Source organism: Entelurus aequoreus, linkage group LG11 (genome assembly GCF_033978785.1).
Source record: "Entelurus aequoreus isolate RoL-2023_Sb linkage group LG11, RoL_Eaeq_v1.1, whole genome shotgun sequence".
NCBI lineage: Eukaryota > Metazoa > Chordata > Actinopteri > Syngnathiformes > Syngnathidae > Entelurus > Entelurus aequoreus.
This window is the reverse complement of record NC_084741.1, coordinates 37,906,154-37,923,775: the sequence shown is the minus strand read 5'-3', so window position 1 is coordinate 37,923,775 and position 17,622 is coordinate 37,906,154. Positions and strand designations below refer to the sequence as shown.

At 39.9% G+C, this 17,622-nt stretch overlaps 2 protein-coding genes across 8 annotated transcripts in view; one reads left to right on the top strand and one right to left on the bottom strand.

Annotated features, from left to right (window-relative positions):
* aplp1 (amyloid beta (A4) precursor-like protein 1) overlaps nucleotides 1–14,492 on the bottom strand; it is a 120,882-nt gene extending 106,390 nt beyond the window's left edge. For 4 of the 6 annotated variants that reach the window (XM_062063177.1, XM_062063180.1, XM_062063178.1 and 1 more), the window contains exon 1: nucleotides 14,254–14,492. In XM_062063177.1, coding sequence (XP_061919161.1) covers nucleotides 14,254–14,319 — 66 coding nt within the window. In that variant the 5' untranslated portion in view covers nucleotides 14,320–14,492. The remainder of the gene's footprint in view (nucleotides 1–14,253) is intronic. The other 2 variants (XM_062063179.1, XM_062063181.1) reach the window with 1 other exon arrangement.
* A 1,904-nt stretch (nucleotides 14,493–16,396) lies between these two features.
* Nucleotides 16,397–17,622, top strand: part of st14 (ST14 transmembrane serine protease matriptase) — an 85,135-nt gene continuing 83,909 nt past the window's right edge. Inside the window, exons 1-2 of one of the 2 annotated variants that reach the window (XM_062063176.1) lie at nucleotides 16,397–16,448; nucleotides 16,576–16,660. In XM_062063176.1, the coding sequence (XP_061919160.1) occupies nucleotides 16,640–16,660 (21 nt within the window). In that variant the 5' untranslated portion in view covers nucleotides 16,397–16,448; nucleotides 16,576–16,639. The other variant, XM_062063175.1, reaches the window with a different exon arrangement.

The window sequence follows — 17,622 nt, the reverse complement described above, 5'->3', positions numbered from 1 at the left end:
CGTCCCAGAGTTCTGGACTGGGGGCATTCCAGCATCGTCTCCTGCCATCCGGGATTCCAGCGCACACTCTCTTTCATCTGCCGGCGGTTCTGGTGGCCATCAATGGCTATGGATACCCGTGAGTTTATCGCAGCATGCAGTACCTGTTCTCGCAACAAGTCTTCCCACAGACCGCCGGCGGGCCTACTGTGCCCCCTTCCTGTCCCCGGTCGTCCCTGGTCACACATCGCGCTGGATTTCATCACTGGATTTCCCCCATCCCGAGGTAACACCACCATTCTTACCATCGTTGATCGCTTCTCCAAAGCCGCGCACTTTGTTCCTCTGCCTAAACTTCCTTCTTCTTCCGAGACGGCCGACCTCCTTACCACTCATGTGGTCAAGCAGCATGGCATACCCATGGACATTGTGTCTGACCGTGGCCCCCAGTTCACTTCCCGGGTGTGGCAGGCATTTTGTAAGGGGATTGGGGCTACGGTCAGTCTTACATCAGGATACCACCCACAGATTAACGGGCAAGCGGAGAGGACAAACCAATGTGTGGAGAACATGCTACGCTGTGTGGCCGCCCGCCAACCTGCCTCTTGGAGCAAATTCTTACCCTGGGTCGAGTTTGCCTACAATTCTATGAAGAGCTCGGCCACCGGTTTGTCACCATTCGAGTGCTCCCTCGGTTATCAACCCCCGATGTTTCCCCAACAGGAGGCCGAAGCGGCCGTCCCTTCTTCTCGCAGGCACATCATGAGATGCCGTCAGATTTGGAAGACCGCCCGTGCTGCCCTGTTGAGGGCCTCCGAGAGAATGTGCCGTAGTGCCAACCGGCGGCGCATTCCGGTTCCATCCTACACTCCTGGACAACAAGTCCTGTTACGGGCCAAGGACCTCCACCTACAGGTACCATCCCGTAAATTGTCACCCCGTTTTGTTGGACCGTATACGGTGGAGGCCATCATCAATCCAGCATCTGTTAGACTGTCGACTGTCTCTTCCCCCCTCTGTGAAGCGACATCCGGTGGTCCATGTATCCCAGATTAAGCCTGTCTCCAGTTCTCCACTCTCTTCCCCTGACCCTACCCCCCCCTCTCCTAGAATTCTGGATAACGGTGACCCAGTGTGGACCGTCAAGGAGATCCTCGGGGTCCGTCGGCAAGGTAGGGGACTGGTATTTTTGGTAGATTGGGAGGGTTATGGTCCAGAGGATAGACCTTGGGTGCCGGCCTCCTACCTTGCTGATCCCTCCCTTCTGGAGGACTTCTATCAGGCCAACCCTGGAGCTCTCCGGCGCTCGTCGGGAGCCTCTCATAAGAGGGGGGGCACTGTTACGGCGCACGCCCAGTCTGCTTCTCCCTCCTCAGCAGCAGCACTTAGAGGCTCTGCTGCAAGCACCGCAGGACACGCCCCCACACGCCTCCACAGCTAGAGGCAATCCTCAATCAACACACACACACCTGGTCTTGACGAGAGGCAGCAGCATAAAGGCTCACTCCGCTGACTCCTCCACGCCGGAACGTAGCTCTGATTCAGTAAGCTTCACGTCTCTGGCTCCTCACCTGTGTCTCTCTCTTTTGCTCACTTTGTCTCCCTCGTGCCTAGTCCTTATTTGTCCTTGTCATCTCCTGTTCCCACAGTACCTCCGTGTCTCCGCAGTGAGCTGTGCGCCTCACCTGCCGATCTTCCCCCTGGACTCTGACTGCCTTCCTCGACCTTCGACCCCTCGCTTGGATCCCAAACCTCTTTTGCTTCGCCCATTCTGGACTTGTTTGCTGCCAAAACCAACACGCACTTACAACAACCGCTGGTAACATATATTTGGTTAACTTCCACACATAGCACTGCATACACACACATAGTAGCATACACACCCTACGTAATCATCAAGCTCAAATAAAACCCGTTGAGCTAGACCACCTGTTGTCGTGCCGTCTCCTTCCCCTTGTCGTATGTAACAAAGATAACTTTAAACTAATCTTAACTTTAAAGAAATACACTCTATACATTGCTAATGTGGTAAATGACTATTCTAGCTGCAAATGTCTGGTTTTTGGTGCAATATCTACATAGGTGTATAGAGGCCCATTTCCAGCAACTACCACTCCAGTGTTCTAATGGTACAATGTGTTTGCTCATTGGCTCAGAAGGCTAATTGATGATTAGAAAACCCTTGTGCAATCATGTTCACACATCTGAAAACAGTTTAGCTCATTACAGAAGCTACAAAACTGACCTTCCTTTGAGCAGATTGAGTTTCTGGAGCATCACATTTGTGGGGTCAATTAAACGCTCAAAATGGCCAGAAAAAGAGAACTTTCATCTGAAACTCGACAGTCTATTCTTGTTCTTAGAAATGAAGGCTATTCCACAAAATTGTTTGGGTGACCCCAAACTTTTGAACGGTAGTGTACATAAATGACTGCATAGTACTAAACAAACATACAAATGAACATAACATTAAAGTATTCAAAAGCTCCTCAAATGCACAAAACATGAAGCAGTTGTGCTGTAAGGAAAGTTAACAAACATCACAATTTAAATTAATACAGCACAATAGAACACAAAGTATATACAGTAGTGACTTGTAAAACAAACAAAACGATTGCTTACTGTACAATTTATGCACTTACTTCAATGCCGAATGATAGGATGTCCTTATATTCCTGTTTAGATGAAGAATTAATCATGATGCACACAAAGGGTTAACAAGGAAACGTCTCCCTGCAGACATATTCTTCGGTTGTGTGTATCTCCGGGTATGAATTTAATGTCACAGATGAACAACTTCTAGATTTATGGATAAATCCTCCTAAATCATGATTTATAATCTAGAATAACTTTGACGAGCCGAGACGCGATGATGCAGGAGCAGCAGGACATCGATGCCGGCTCACAGTAAAGGCAGCAGAGGGCTACTTAGCTGTTTGTTATCATTGCACCGCTAAGAAATAGTTTGCCTGCTTTAGCGCTTATAATAACATCGCTAATAGTTGGGTAATATTCAGGTCACCATATGTATAAAGAGTATTGTTGGCGGGTTTTGGATGGATATTTAGAGGGTTTTGTGGGCGGAATAGGGAGCCCCCATTGAATATATTGTTAGTGGACTTTTTATGTATTTATTTATTTACAACTTTGACTGCATAAAAAAGAAAAACATACTGTTCATATCTTATATTGGGATTGTGAATGATAGACAGCACATGTCTGTATAATGTTGGCTTATTTCCCGTATGACTGATCTGATACTATTGTCAGAGTGCAGGAGTGTTACTCCAGTGACGTCAAAGCTATTGAAATTACCAAAGACGTTCAAAGCGGAATATTCAAAATGGCTGGCTGAATTTGTGGAATTTTGTGTTGTTTAAACGGTATTTTCCCATACTTTGTGGATTGTAAATACAATTGGATATAGTTTAATGGATAAAATGAAACACAATTAAGCATATCAAGTCTACTTGTTTTCCACTCTACTGGTATTTTAAAAGCAAAAAGAGCTGCAGCTATCGATTATTTTATTAATGGAGTAATCTGTCAATTTGTTTGTTCGATTAATCGAGTGATAGGATAAAACACACTTTATTGTGTATTTTACAGAATATAGTTGAAATATCATCATAAACATTGAAACTGCACTTTTATGTGTGCATTCAAAATGAATCAATAAAAAACTCTCATAATTGAGCATCAAACCATGTAGTGTGAATGTAGTCCATGTACAAACGTTTGTAGAATAACAACATTGCATCATCCCCAAACCCTGCAGGCCAAGGATGTTACATTTTGCTGCTCTGCTTTTCTTCAAGTTATCTAATTTCATATCCACCTATGAATACATGCTCATGACAAAGATGGATTTGCACACTTTGCTAGCTGCTGGATCTAGAGCTGAAACATGGCTGGTCTCCATTAGCATGCACTCCGCCCTGCAGCCTACATAACATTCTCCACCAGTTATATTTTCTCATTCTCTACTCCTTCATCTTTCAACTCATCCACTGTGCCAGAGCAAAAACCTCCCTCACAAGTCAGCCCTCAATCTATTTATACGTGACCCAACCCCCCGCCCCCAACCCCCCTCCGACGGACATGAGAGACAAGTGTTATCGCTGAACTGCAGATGTTTTCAAAGGGCTCTCCTTTAAAAGCCTTGACCGGCTGCTGCTGCAGAACCAAACGACTTTCTTTGCCCTTGAATTGAACCGCTCTGTAAAAACCAGACGAGCAATGCTGGGTGTGACCATTGATACTTTTGCCATGCAGAACCCCTAAGCTGAATGTGAACAGGATGACTAAGACACTATACTGTATCAATACTTCTAAGGGACAAACATACTGTACATATACAAATATATGAAAGATACACCACACCACAACATGTATCAAAGAGCTTGCTTTGACAAGGATAACAAGAAGGGCAAGCAGACCATAGACATCCACCAATGTTGTTTTCTTCATTCTGTATCAACAAATATACCAGTTTAAAACAAACCATTCTGTCCAGAGTGTGATGTGTATAAGTGAGTGTACTCATTAGGAAAAATTATATTAGTATATATAATAAGAACTAAGAACGTACCATTGGCATTTTAGGGCTGGTGGGTTGGCAATACAATACTCATTTACTAGTTCGCTGGATTACAAACAAATGACCTGTCGATAGCTGCATTTATAGTGTCAATAGTGGTCCGCATCCAGAAGCTTTATCTACCCCTGCATGCACTATAAAATGTTGGTTGTGCTACTCAAACTCAGGCAAGTTACACTTGCTGTAGTGTTGTTAACATATAGGGAATCAGTAAACGATAACCACTGTAAAACTCTCTGTTAGTATTACCGTTTAAAATTCAAATGAACGAAAACCGTGATTGAAAGCCGCACTTAGATAAACTCACAGACGGACTGATGCTAGCTCGGTAGCCTAAATGCTAACATGAAAACAAGAGATAATAACATATTTCACCATTAAGAAAGGACATACCCCAATCTAAATGTATATAAACACATTACTAGTATTAGTCTCTGCAACTAAAATATTCAATTGTGCACATTAAACCAACAAGCTGCGTTCTCAGAGTGATCGATATACAGCTCAAATTTTTGGTTTCATCTGACATCACATGGACAAAGATAAGACCTTCTGGAGGAAAGTTCTGTGGTCAGATGAAACAAAAATTGAGCTATTTGGCCACAATACCCAGAATTATGTTTGGAGAAGAAAAAGTGAGGCCATTAATCCCAGGAACACCATCCCTACTGTCAAGCATGGTGGTGGTAGTATTATGCTCTGGGCCTGTTTTACTGCCAATGGAACTGGTGCTTTAAATGGGACAATGAAACAGGAGGATTACCTCCAAATTCTTTAGGACAACCTAAAATCATCAGCCCGGAGGTTGGATCTTGGGCGCAGTTGGGTGTTCCAACAAGACAATGACCCCCAAACACACGTCAAAAGTGGTAAAGGAATGGCTAAATCAGGCTAGAATTAAGGTTTTAGAATGGCCTTCCCAAAATCCTGACTTAAATGTGCAGACAATGCTGAAGAAACAAGTCCATGTCAGAAAACCAACACATTTAGCTGAACTGCACCAATTTTGTCAAGAGGAGTGGTCAAAAATTTAACCACAAGCTTGCCAGAAGCTTGTGGATGGCTACCAAAAGCGCCTTATTGCAGTGAAACTTGCCAAGGGACATGTAACCAAATATTAACATTGCTGTATGTATACTTTTGACCCAGCAGATTTGGTCACATTTTTAGTAGACCCATAATAAATTCATAAAAGAACCAAACTTCATGAATGTTTTTTGTGACCAACAAGTATGTGCTCCAATCCCTCTATCACAAAAAAACAAGAGTTGTAGAAAGTATTGGAAACTCAAGACAGCCATGATATTATGTTCTTAACAAGTGTATGTAAACTTTTGGTCGCAACTGTATGTATCTACATATATATGTATATATATATATATATATATATATATATATATATATATATATATATATATATATATATATATATATATATATATATATATACTTGTAGGAATATGACACACAGGTATTTTACGGTGAACAGAATAGAACACCACAACGCCCGCCAGAACACTCTTATCAGTAAAGCATAAGAAACGCAAAATATATAAAATAGTAGGCTTTCTAACCGTGTGTCCATTTATTTTATTTACTTATTTTAAAATTTCACATTGTTTCATCAGCGGTGTCAATGCTGACTGAGCAGTTTGCTCTGGTATTACAACATTGGTTCTACTGCTACGGTATTCATACTATAAATGACCATTTGGTTAAAGAGCACTTTGTTTTAGAACTTTTTCCTGCACTCCAAATCATTATAACAAATTTAACTTAAATTATGATGTTGTTTTATATAATGAGTTTTCATACACACTGCAGCATCCTTTTTAATTATTGCCTGCTTACAATTAATGCCCCACCCTCTTCCATCATTCTCTATAAACCAAAAAGAAAAGTCAGCGAACAAACATACACTTTTGTAGGAGGAAATATATTTTCTCTCGAAAATTGCTCATTTGTGTCACAATGGAAATGCTGACGCTGTTTTAAGTCAACCTCTCTAAGCCAGAAAGTAAAATATCCCTTTTTCCACTGCTGTAAGGCTGTAAAACTATTGAATACACACCCTGTAAACTCATATCATCATTTAACACCGTGATAAAGTGTAGCTTTTGCTAACATCTGACACAAATATGAAACAAAATGTACATTATATTTGTAAAGGCAGCATATTGGAATTGGATCATATTACAATGGTAAAGGTATACCTAATACAGTGTCCAATTAGTGCAACACGTCTATTAGGCAATCAAATACTGCGTGAAGAAATACAATTATTTTTAAATAATTTCATAAGTGTTATGCAAGCGAACTGAGCAACCACAGATATATATATATATATGTGGGATTAAATCACAACATCATTTTAATCTGAAACCTAGTATCCTTTGTTTCATTTTCACCCTGCAACATTGGGAAGGAAATCCCGTTGTGTTTATGTATGTTATTTGCTCGTTTTCCACCTCTGGGAAAAGCACAACTATTCCCACACATGAATATTTCTTCGCAGTGTAGTATTTTCCTCCCCACAATGACATTGCAAGTTTAAGACAAGGTTCACTGCGCTTGTGTGTGCGTGCGTGCGTGTGCGTACTTCCAAGCCTTGGAGGGAAAGCCAGAAACAGAACAGGAGGTAAGACATGTGATACAATAACATGGTGTGTTTGATGCCCACTGGCACTCGGATATAGTAGCGTAGTACCAAGCTCACAGGAATCCATTAGTGGAACCCGATTATCTCCTGGCTCTGAAATTAATTAAGTAAGGGTAGGGCGGTGTGTATATGTGTGTGTGTGTGTGTGTGTGTGTGAGTGTGTAAGTAAGAGAAAAATCTGCTTGCCTCCCCAAATGTTATTGCACTGAAAGGCCAAAGATGTGGGAGGTGCATGATTTTGTATGCCTTACATCCCTTTTGTACATGGAAGTGCCAATTTGTTGACGGAGGTAGGGATGGAGAGGTGGGGGGTGGAGCTTGTACGGCGACTACATTTGTGACTCACTCATTTTTATTTCATTTTCAGCCACTTTAAAACGAGCTCCTTTTTCCTCCCCTCTCCCCGAGTGGAACATCACGTTTCTCTTCAATCATGCTCAGGTTGCTAGGACACTTTGTCCTGATACGCCTGCAGCCTCCCTCCATCTTTACTGTTTAATCTAATATGCTGTCATGTGTACCCCCATAAAGACATAAATATTACAACACCTGGCCATTACACCCAGTGGAAACAAAAATTAGGAAAGCATTCGGGCCGTTATTGATCAGGGTTTTATGCTTTTGATTCTGATACGATCATCCATTGGTGAGATCGGCCGATACCAATTCCGATCAAATGATTTAACTGGAGAATTTTCCATTTCAAAGTCCCATTGACAGCTTAACAATATCAACACAATATTTAAAAGAGTTCAATATTTTGTTTCATTACATACAATTGTTTGAGTAAAACAGTAGTAAACAATAACTAAACTACTACCTCCTGTGTTTATTATTACCTGTCTATCTCAGCTGCACTCGGGCGGAAGGCGGGGTACACCCTGGACAAGTCGTCACGTCATCGCAAGGCCAACACATATAGACAGACAACATTCACAATCACATTCATACACTAGGGCCAATTTAGTGTTGCCAATCAACCTATCCCTAGGTGCATGTCTTTGGAAGGTGGGAGGAAGCTGGAATAATTGTTGGTCTATATCAGTGTTTTTCAACCACTAGTGTGCCGTGAGATACAGTCTGATGTGCCGTGGGAGATTATGTAATTTCACCAATTTGGGTTAAAAATATTTTTTGCAAATCAGTAATAATGATCTGCAAATGTGCCGTTGTTGAAAGTCGGTGCTGTCTACAGCTCGGCAGAGTAACCATGTTATACTCTTCCATATCACTAGGTGGCAGCAAGTAGCTAATTGCTTTGTAGATGTCGGGAACATGGTTTGTCGCGATCACAATATGCAGACGACGGTGTGCAGATAAAAAGGTATCTAATGCTTAAACCAAAAATAAACAAAAGGCGATTGCCGCTAAGAAAAGGCATTGAATCTTAGGGAAGGCTATGCAAAACGAAACTAAAACTGAACTGGTTGCAAAGTAAACAAAAACAGAATGCTGGACGACAGCAAAGACTTACAGCGTGTGGAGCAGACAGCGTCCACAAAGTACATCCGAACATGACATGACAATCAACAATGTCCCTGCAAAGAAGGATAGCGACAACTTAAATAGTCTTGATTGTTAAAACAAAGCAGGTGCGGGGAATAGCGCTGAAGGAAGACATGAAACTGCTACAGGAAAATACCAACAAAACAGGAAAAGCCAAAATAGGAGCGCAAGACAAGACATAAATCACTACACACAGGAAGACACCAAAAAAACTCCAAATAAGTCACGACGTGATGTGACAAGTCGTGACAGTACACCTACTTTGAGACAAGAGTTATAGTGATGCCTGGTTGGTTATGGTTTGAATTCATATCCAACACTTGCGAGAACAACTTTATACTGTCAATATCGGCTACTGAGTTTCATTTTTTTATGTTTTCTGCTGGTGGTGTGCCGCCGCATTTTTTCAATGAAAAAAATGTGCCTTGGCTCAAAAAAGGTTGAAAAACACTGCTCTATATGTTGCATGTGATTGGCTGGTGTCAAAACCAGCTCAAGTACACCATGAATTTGAACGGAATAATCAGAATCAGAAATACTTTAATAATCCCCAAGGGGAAATTAAGATAAGACAAGGAATGAGTTTTTAAACGTACAGTACAGATGTATGTGGTATATACAACATACTTTTTTAGAACATGCCAGAAAGCTGCAATAAATGATGACCTTGAATGGAGTCTGACACATTGACAGCTTCTTCTCTTCTCCATTAATGTTGAACTCAATTGTGCTTCACAAGTTCCCAAGTTGACCGTGAAGGTGATAATAACGCCTGTCATCTACACAAAGATGACCTTTCATATCAAGACGAGTGCCTGTGACAGTTCAGTGACGCCATAACCGAACATTAATCATAGGACAATCTGGCTACAAAATGTGACATGATTACAGTCATCTTTAAACAAATGTTTGATGGTATTTTTTCCAGATTGCAGCGCTAACTAATAAAATTAAACGCCGCAACACAAAAGGAGAGATCACAACAAATGCGTCCCATTCACACATTTCAGCTGCATGCTGAGTAAATCAAGGCAAGCTGACACTTCTATTAGGACTAATACTCCGGGTAATCCAGCTAGCCGGCCCTCTCGCCGTGTAATCTTCAGAACATAAACCTTCACGGGGAGGTTTCTGTGTGTGTTACCGCTCTTCATCCTCCTCCTCCTCCTCCTCCATGTCACAGTAATCCCTCTAAGGCTCTTAAACATGGCAAATTATTTAAGAATGAATGGTGACCCATCCCCACGTTTACAGAATCACTGTAGAAGATGGCTAATAAATAAACATCAAACGGATGCCCTCTTCGGGACTGATAGACGGCCGTCTGCGTTCACTCATCATATTTTGGATAGAAAAAAGGACATTTGACATGAAACTCCTCTCCTGTGACTTACTCTTCCAGAATTGCCTTCACTCATTCCTCTGCACCATTGAACCAACAGAACTATTAACATCACACATAAAATCAAGGTGGTGACACTAAATAAGTGAAACAAACTTCATTTACAAAGTTACATCCAGCCAGGACGCGCTACATCACCATGATGACACACACACACACACACACACACACACACACACACACACACACACACACACACGCACGCAAACACACACGCATATATAACAAGCCCTGCCTGGATGGATATGGCCTTTTCTAATTTAATTAAAAAAACAAGTGGTATTTATTGCCATGAGGTGGCAAAAATACCTCAATAATAATTAATGCAAAATATGTTATGGACAGGCAGCACGGTGGCAGAGGGGTTAGTGCGTCTGCCTCACAATACGAAGGTCCTGAGTAGTCGTGAGTTCAATCCCGGCCTCGGGATCTTTCTGTGTGGAGTTTGCATGTCCTCCCCGTGACTGCGTGGGTTCCCTCCGGGTACTCCGGCTTCCTCCCACCTCCAAAGACATGCACCTGGGGATAGGTTGATTGGCAACACTAAATTGGCCCTTGTGTATGAATGTGAGTGTGAATGTTGTCTGTCTATCTGTGTTGGCCCTGCGATGAGGTGGCGACTTGTCCAGGGTGTACCCCGCCTTCCGCCCGATTGTAGCTGAGATAGGCTCCAGCGCCCCCCGCCACCCCGAAGGGAATAAGCGGTAGAAAATGGATGGATGGATGGATGTTATGGACCAAAAATCAGGGCAGCACGGTGAAACAGGGGTTAGTACATGTGCCTCACAATACGAAGGTCCTGGGTTCGATCCCCGGGCTTGGGGTCTTTCTATGTGGAGTTTGCATGTTCTCCCCGTGACTGCGTGGGTTCCCTCCGGGTACTCCGGCTTCCTCCCACCTCCAAAGACATGCACCTGGGGATAGGTTGATTGGCAACACTAAATTGGCCCTAGTGTGTGAATGTGAGTGTGAATGTTGTCTGTCTATCTGTGTTGGCCCTGCGATGAGGTGGCGACTTGTTCAGGGTGTACCCCGCCTTCTGCCCGAATGCAGCTGATATAGGCTCCAGCACCCCCACGCGACCCCAAAAAGGGACAAGCGGTAGAAAACGGATGGATGGTTGGACCAAAAATCACTGCATATTCTCTACAGCTCACCAGTGTTACCATATCTGAGTTATTGTGTGGAAATATAGAAAAATAATTACAAAAGTACACTTCATTCACTAATTATGTTACAAAAAAGATCCGTTAGATTAATACAAAATGTCAGTTATAGAGAACATTCAAACACTTTATTTATTAAATCAAACATATCGAAATTCAATGATTTGGTGCATTAGCAATCAACTAAAATAATTAAAGTCTTTAACCTGCTACCCAAGAATGTACAATTGTTCTCAACAAAAGAAGAGAAATGGGTCCTATCTATCTATCTGTCTATCTATCTATCTATCTATCTATCTATCTATCTATCTATCTATCTATCTATCTATCTATCTATCTATCTATCTATCTATCTATCTATCTATCTATCTATCTATCTATCTATCTATCTATCTATCTATCTATCTATCTATCTATCTATCTATCTATCTATCTATCTATCTATCTATCTATCTATCTATCCTCCTTGGAGGAGGTAATAATGGTAGAGCGCATAGAGCTTTGGGCCTGCTGTAAGTGGAGACAAGACGGGAGAGAGGTCGCAGCAGGCCATTTATCTGCATTTCTCTACTTTATACTTCTTCTCTAATGTTCATACTGATGAAGATGGATGCCTATATGTTGGGAAAAAATATAACTAAACATATTTGATTTCAAGTACAACACTTAAGACCACAAATAAGTCAAACAATGTACTAATGGGGACGGCGTGGCGTGGTTGGGAGAGTGGCCATGCCAGCAACCTGAGGGTTCCTGGTTCAATACCCACCTTCTACCAACCTTGTCACGACTGTTGTGTCCTTGAGCAAGACACTTCACCCTTGCTCCTGATGGGTCGTGGTTAGCGCCTTGCATGGCAGCTCCCGCCATCAGTGTGTGAATGTGTGTGAATGGGTGAATGTGGCAATAGTGCCAAAGCGCTTTGAGTACCTTGAAGGTAGAAAAGCGCTATACAATATAACCCATTTACCATAATAAGATCCAGTTTGTGTTTACAAAGTACAAGGAAGAAGAATCCTAAAAAAAATATCATGAAACCTAATAAAAAAATTAGAAAATCTATTTATTCATGAAAATGTTATTGATTATTTATTTATTCATTTATTCATCATTATTTATCTACTTGTTTATGTTACAAATTGAGCACAGGAAGTGAAAAAAGGTGTTAGCAATTGCTATGAAACGGAAAAGGGGTACATTAGCTGTGCTTCTTCCTACTCCTTTTTTGTCATATTGTAATGAGAAAGAGGACATATGTAATATACCATACTGTAACTGTATACATGTTCGAAATAAACTAATACCATAACCATATACTAGAACAAAAAATTTTGGTCAGTAAACACAAGCCACAGTGAGCACAGAGGGAAAATACTGTTTGAGTGCCTAGCAAAGAAATCCACATTGCAAGGCAAGTCCAAGCTGGTAAAAGGCTGGGATCATCATCAAGGGTTTAAGATAGTAACTTTGAACATGTGAAATTATTGTCTACTATAACAAGCGTAGTGGTCTCATTTTTGAGACTTATTCCTCGAAATTACCCTGTCTTTGCCTTTCTTGCAACACCCTTTCCACAGTGTGCAGGACAACCCCAGGGATACAAGTAAAGAGTTAAAGAGTAAGGAGTCCCTTTTTCGTTGAACTCTTGTATTTAGTCTTATTATTAAAGTATATTTTATGTCTTCCTTGTGTGTTCTGTGTACAGTGTGAGCGACTTAGGTGTTTATAGGTACCATACCATACCAACTGTGTTTGTATTATCTTAGGTACTTTGACTAAAACTCTACACAGTACCCGAGTACCACCAGTATTTTGAATTTGAATTCTTAACATAGATGGTTATTGGGGGTCCATAAAAAACAGATACAAGTAAAACAAAATCCTGATTATAATGAATGACACTAGCTTTTTTGCTATTCTCTGCTTTTCAGAGGATTTAAAATCCCCTGAAGAGCAGAGAAACCAGCGAAACAGGCTTGTAGGGATGAAATAGCCTCTGTGTTTTTTCCTGACCTAACGCATATCTATCTGTCTGTCTATCTATCTATCTATCTATCTATCTATCTATCTATCTATCTATCTATCTATCTATCTATCTATCTATCTATCTATCTATCTATCTATCTATCTATCTATCTATCTATCTATCTATCTATCTATCTATCTATCTATCTATCTATCTATCTATCTATCTATCTATCTATCTATCTATCTATCCTCCTTGGAGGAGGTAATAATGGTAGAGCGCATAGAGCTTTGGGCCTGCTGTAAGTGGAGACAAGATGGGAGAGAGGTCGCAGCAGGCCATTGATCTGCGTTTCTCTACTTTATACTTCTCTAATGTTCATACTGATGAAGATGGATGCCTATATGTTGACCCCATGTTCTTTCACACAGTATATATGGCCCACATTATAATGGTGAATCTGGCAATATTTCATGTACCACAGCCTTTAAATGTCTGGTATAGCTCGAGGACACGCTGTGATGCAGGAGGACTGTGATTATATATGTTAAATATGCGTGACAGGCATCCATTCTAAGGAGGTGCAAGCACCCCCACCTGACAAGAGCAGATGGGGAGGAAGGAGATGCTGTTTGATCTCCATCCTCCCACCATCCTCCATGTCAGATGCAGGCCCCTGCTTGACGCAGACAACATTTCATAACCTCTCTGCTGTCAGCTATATCACGACTATGTGTACGTTAAGAGAGCATTTGAAATCAAAATTGTGCACAGTCACATTTTTAGTTATTTAATGTGTGTGTGAATGTGTTGTGTCATCACTCTTGTAGCTGCAGGATGCATTTACTAATTAAACCTCAGCAATAAAACTACTAACTGCATGCAAGAGGACCACATTGCTCAATGTCAATACCGCAGTCGAATGTGTAATAATAATAATAAATAAACAAAATGTTTGCGTCACAGTGGTCTTACCTCGACGCTTCCGCACACGCAAAAGGACAGCATAGCCAGAAAAATTGGACTGGCGGAACGTCCCATTTTGTTGTCCTTTCTTTTGTTGCTGTGGTAGTTGTTTTTAGTAGCTATAGTAGAATACTTGAGTCCAACATACGCTCAGCGGAAGTGATGCTCCTAAAATACCTCCTGCCAGCGGCTCTCTCCAGTCGCAGTCTGAGCTAGGATGTGGATCAGGACTCACAGAACCAAGCCCTGTTTCTGCGGCTATTTATCACCGGCTTTACCGTGGCACTTTGTCGCTTTATATTAGGAAAGAGGGACATCGTGTGGTGATGACTTGATACTGCAGCTGCGTCTGCCCAACACTGGTCGCCGCAAGAATGAATAGTCTTATGTGTATGGAGGGCCAAATGGTACAATTTAAATGAATAAATAAATATTTAAACAATTACTTAAATGTGTCATTAATTAATCATAATTGGATTTGAAGACATTTAATGTGTTTACAAATGTATTTAGTGTACATTTACATTTAATCATTTAATTAATTACTACCTTTATTACTTTATAGTTTGATTAATTTATTCATGTAATAAATAAGCATTTCATGATTAATTGTACAATGATTTAATTGTATATGGATTTCATTATTTCAGGATTTATTAAATTAATTAATGACACATTTAATTATTTAAAGACGTAAATGTTTATTTTTGTCCCATTTGGCCCTACATTAAATGTGGTTCAACACCCGAGAAAGTATAAAATATTAAATAACACATAATACCATAATTTAACCTCCTGACCCACAGAAGAAAAAAATACTACACAGTAATAAAATAAGTAAAATCACATTATAACCACATTATAATTGAGTAAAAACAATATGAAATCGCTGCAGGTTTGTTTAATCATCAAAAGCCTCAATAATAGTTTTGTGTTTATGGAGGGCGAAATGGGTCAAAACTGAATATATTAATACATCTTTAAATAACTACTAAATGTGTCAATAATAAAATAAAATTGGAATTAAATACATAAACGTGTTCATAAATATATCATCAATTAATTTACAGTAATTACATTGAATCATTAAATATTTTTTATTTATTTCATGGTTTAATTAAATATGATATGATTCAATTGAAATATTTCACGATTTAAATACTTATTCATTACATGTTCTCATGATTTATTTCATGATTTATTTAATAACACATTTAGGTAATTATTTAAAGATTTTTTAAATGTATTTTGTTATTTTTATACAAAACCTTTTTTTTAATTAATATAACTATTTCACGATTTATTTAATGACCTAATTAATTAATACCACATTTAAGTAACTACATAAGTATTAATTTATCTTTTTAACTTTGAGCCATTTCGCCCTCCGTAAATGTTCACCACCTGAAAAAGTATAACATATTAAACAACACCTAAATCCATAATTTAACACCCTGACACAAAGAAAAAAAATATTACAATAATTTTAAAAAAGCAACATTATAATGGCAATAATTGTCTTGAGTAAAAATGATATGAAATCTATACAGGTGTGTCTAATTACCGACTGCCTCAAACAGCAGTGGTGGGCGGTACTGCACAACTTGGTATCGATCCGATACCCTATGAATGCCGGGACAGTATTACCGATACTGATACGTTTTACTTGAAATTGGTCAATCTCCTTGAATGGTTTTGTGATGTTTGCTTCTATTTTGTTGACCGTGATTATAAAGAATAAAACAAAAGACAAATATTTAGATAAAAAAACATACACTGTTAACCTTGTTGACAAAAATGTAATCATGTAAGACAATGAACAATATCAACAAAGTAAACTAATAACTATTCCCTTGTGATACATAATACGAAAGCTCAAAACACTCTTGTTTAAAAACAGGGACGGTAAGCAATATATAAATGTATAAATATAATATCAACAATGTAACAGAGCAGTATCGAGCGATATCGAGATACTACATTGGTATTGATACGTAATAGTTATTTGATCTACTGTATCTGTCTACCCCTGTCAAAGTAATGGTCAAGTAGATACAATGGATGAATAAAGTCTCCTCTCTGAATTATATAAATTAAAGCGTTAATCAATATCGTTATTCGTTAACTAGTAACTAAAAGTGGGAGCTCATTTAGCAGCTCGGTATTTGGGGGCGTGGCTTACGATAAAGGTGTGTAAGGAAAAGGTAGGTTTTTTTCAGCGTTCTTAGGCCGCGTCGACTGAGGAAGTGATTGTTGGATTTTTTTTAAGTTATTGTTTGTTTTTCTACCGAAAATCACTAACGACGGTTTTGTAATTCTAACTTTTACAAGAAAAGTTGTCGAAAGAGCAGAAAAGGGATTCCTATTTCCTGTTGGTTTTCCAGCGCCTTGGACGATGTATGCCGCCAGATACGACGTGAGTTTATCCACCTAAAACACCATTTATTTTCGAATAATGGCATTAAGTTCACGCAGCCTACAATAATAAGATATGGAGCAAATTAACCATTCATATGACGGCCTGGTTTTGCTATCAAAGTCCTGTTTTGTTGCACTTTTGATGTAGTGGGCCTTGTCGAGTTGTATGAGAGTTTTGCAAAATTAGTGATTAAAACAGACTAAAACTTCAATGTTACGAGTTAATTGCACCGAGAAAGATGGGGGGAAACGTCAGGTTGCCTGTTTGTGTTGCAGTTGTCAAAATGAGTCACACATGGATCTAACTTTTCCCACTATTGTACTTGTCATCAACTAAACACCCACAACGTAAATCTTAACTACATTTCTCCCCATCCTTTGGATTATGCGCTTACATATCTTACTATTAATAACTTTTTATGGATCAATATATTTAATACTGCTTTTTTGTAAATAAGCAAACAGTGTTGTTTATGATAACATTTGAGAATGGCTTCATACTAATGAACGGAGAAACTTTTTAATGTCTCAAAATAATTTAATGCTATTGAATGGAGGCAAGTCAAACACTTGTGCCAGGTGGAAAACCACCGCTCAGACTGAAGCCTGTCCCTTTAGACTGCCCACTGGGGCACCGAGGGGCTGCCTTCTTGCCAGCTGACCAATTAGTGGTCAGATGCAAGTAAGAACTGCGATGAGCTGGCGACTTGTCCAGGGTGTACCCCGCCTTCCACCCGAATGCAGCTGAGATAGGCTCCAGCACCCCCCGCTACCCCGAAAGGGACAAGCGGTAGAACATGTATTGATGGATGGATGCGAGTAAGAGCGCAACCCTGAGCACATGTGTGTGTTCGTGTGTGTGTGTAACATTATGTATGTATATGTATGAGTATATGTATGTGTATATATATATATGTATGTATATATATATATATATGTATATATATGTGTATATATATA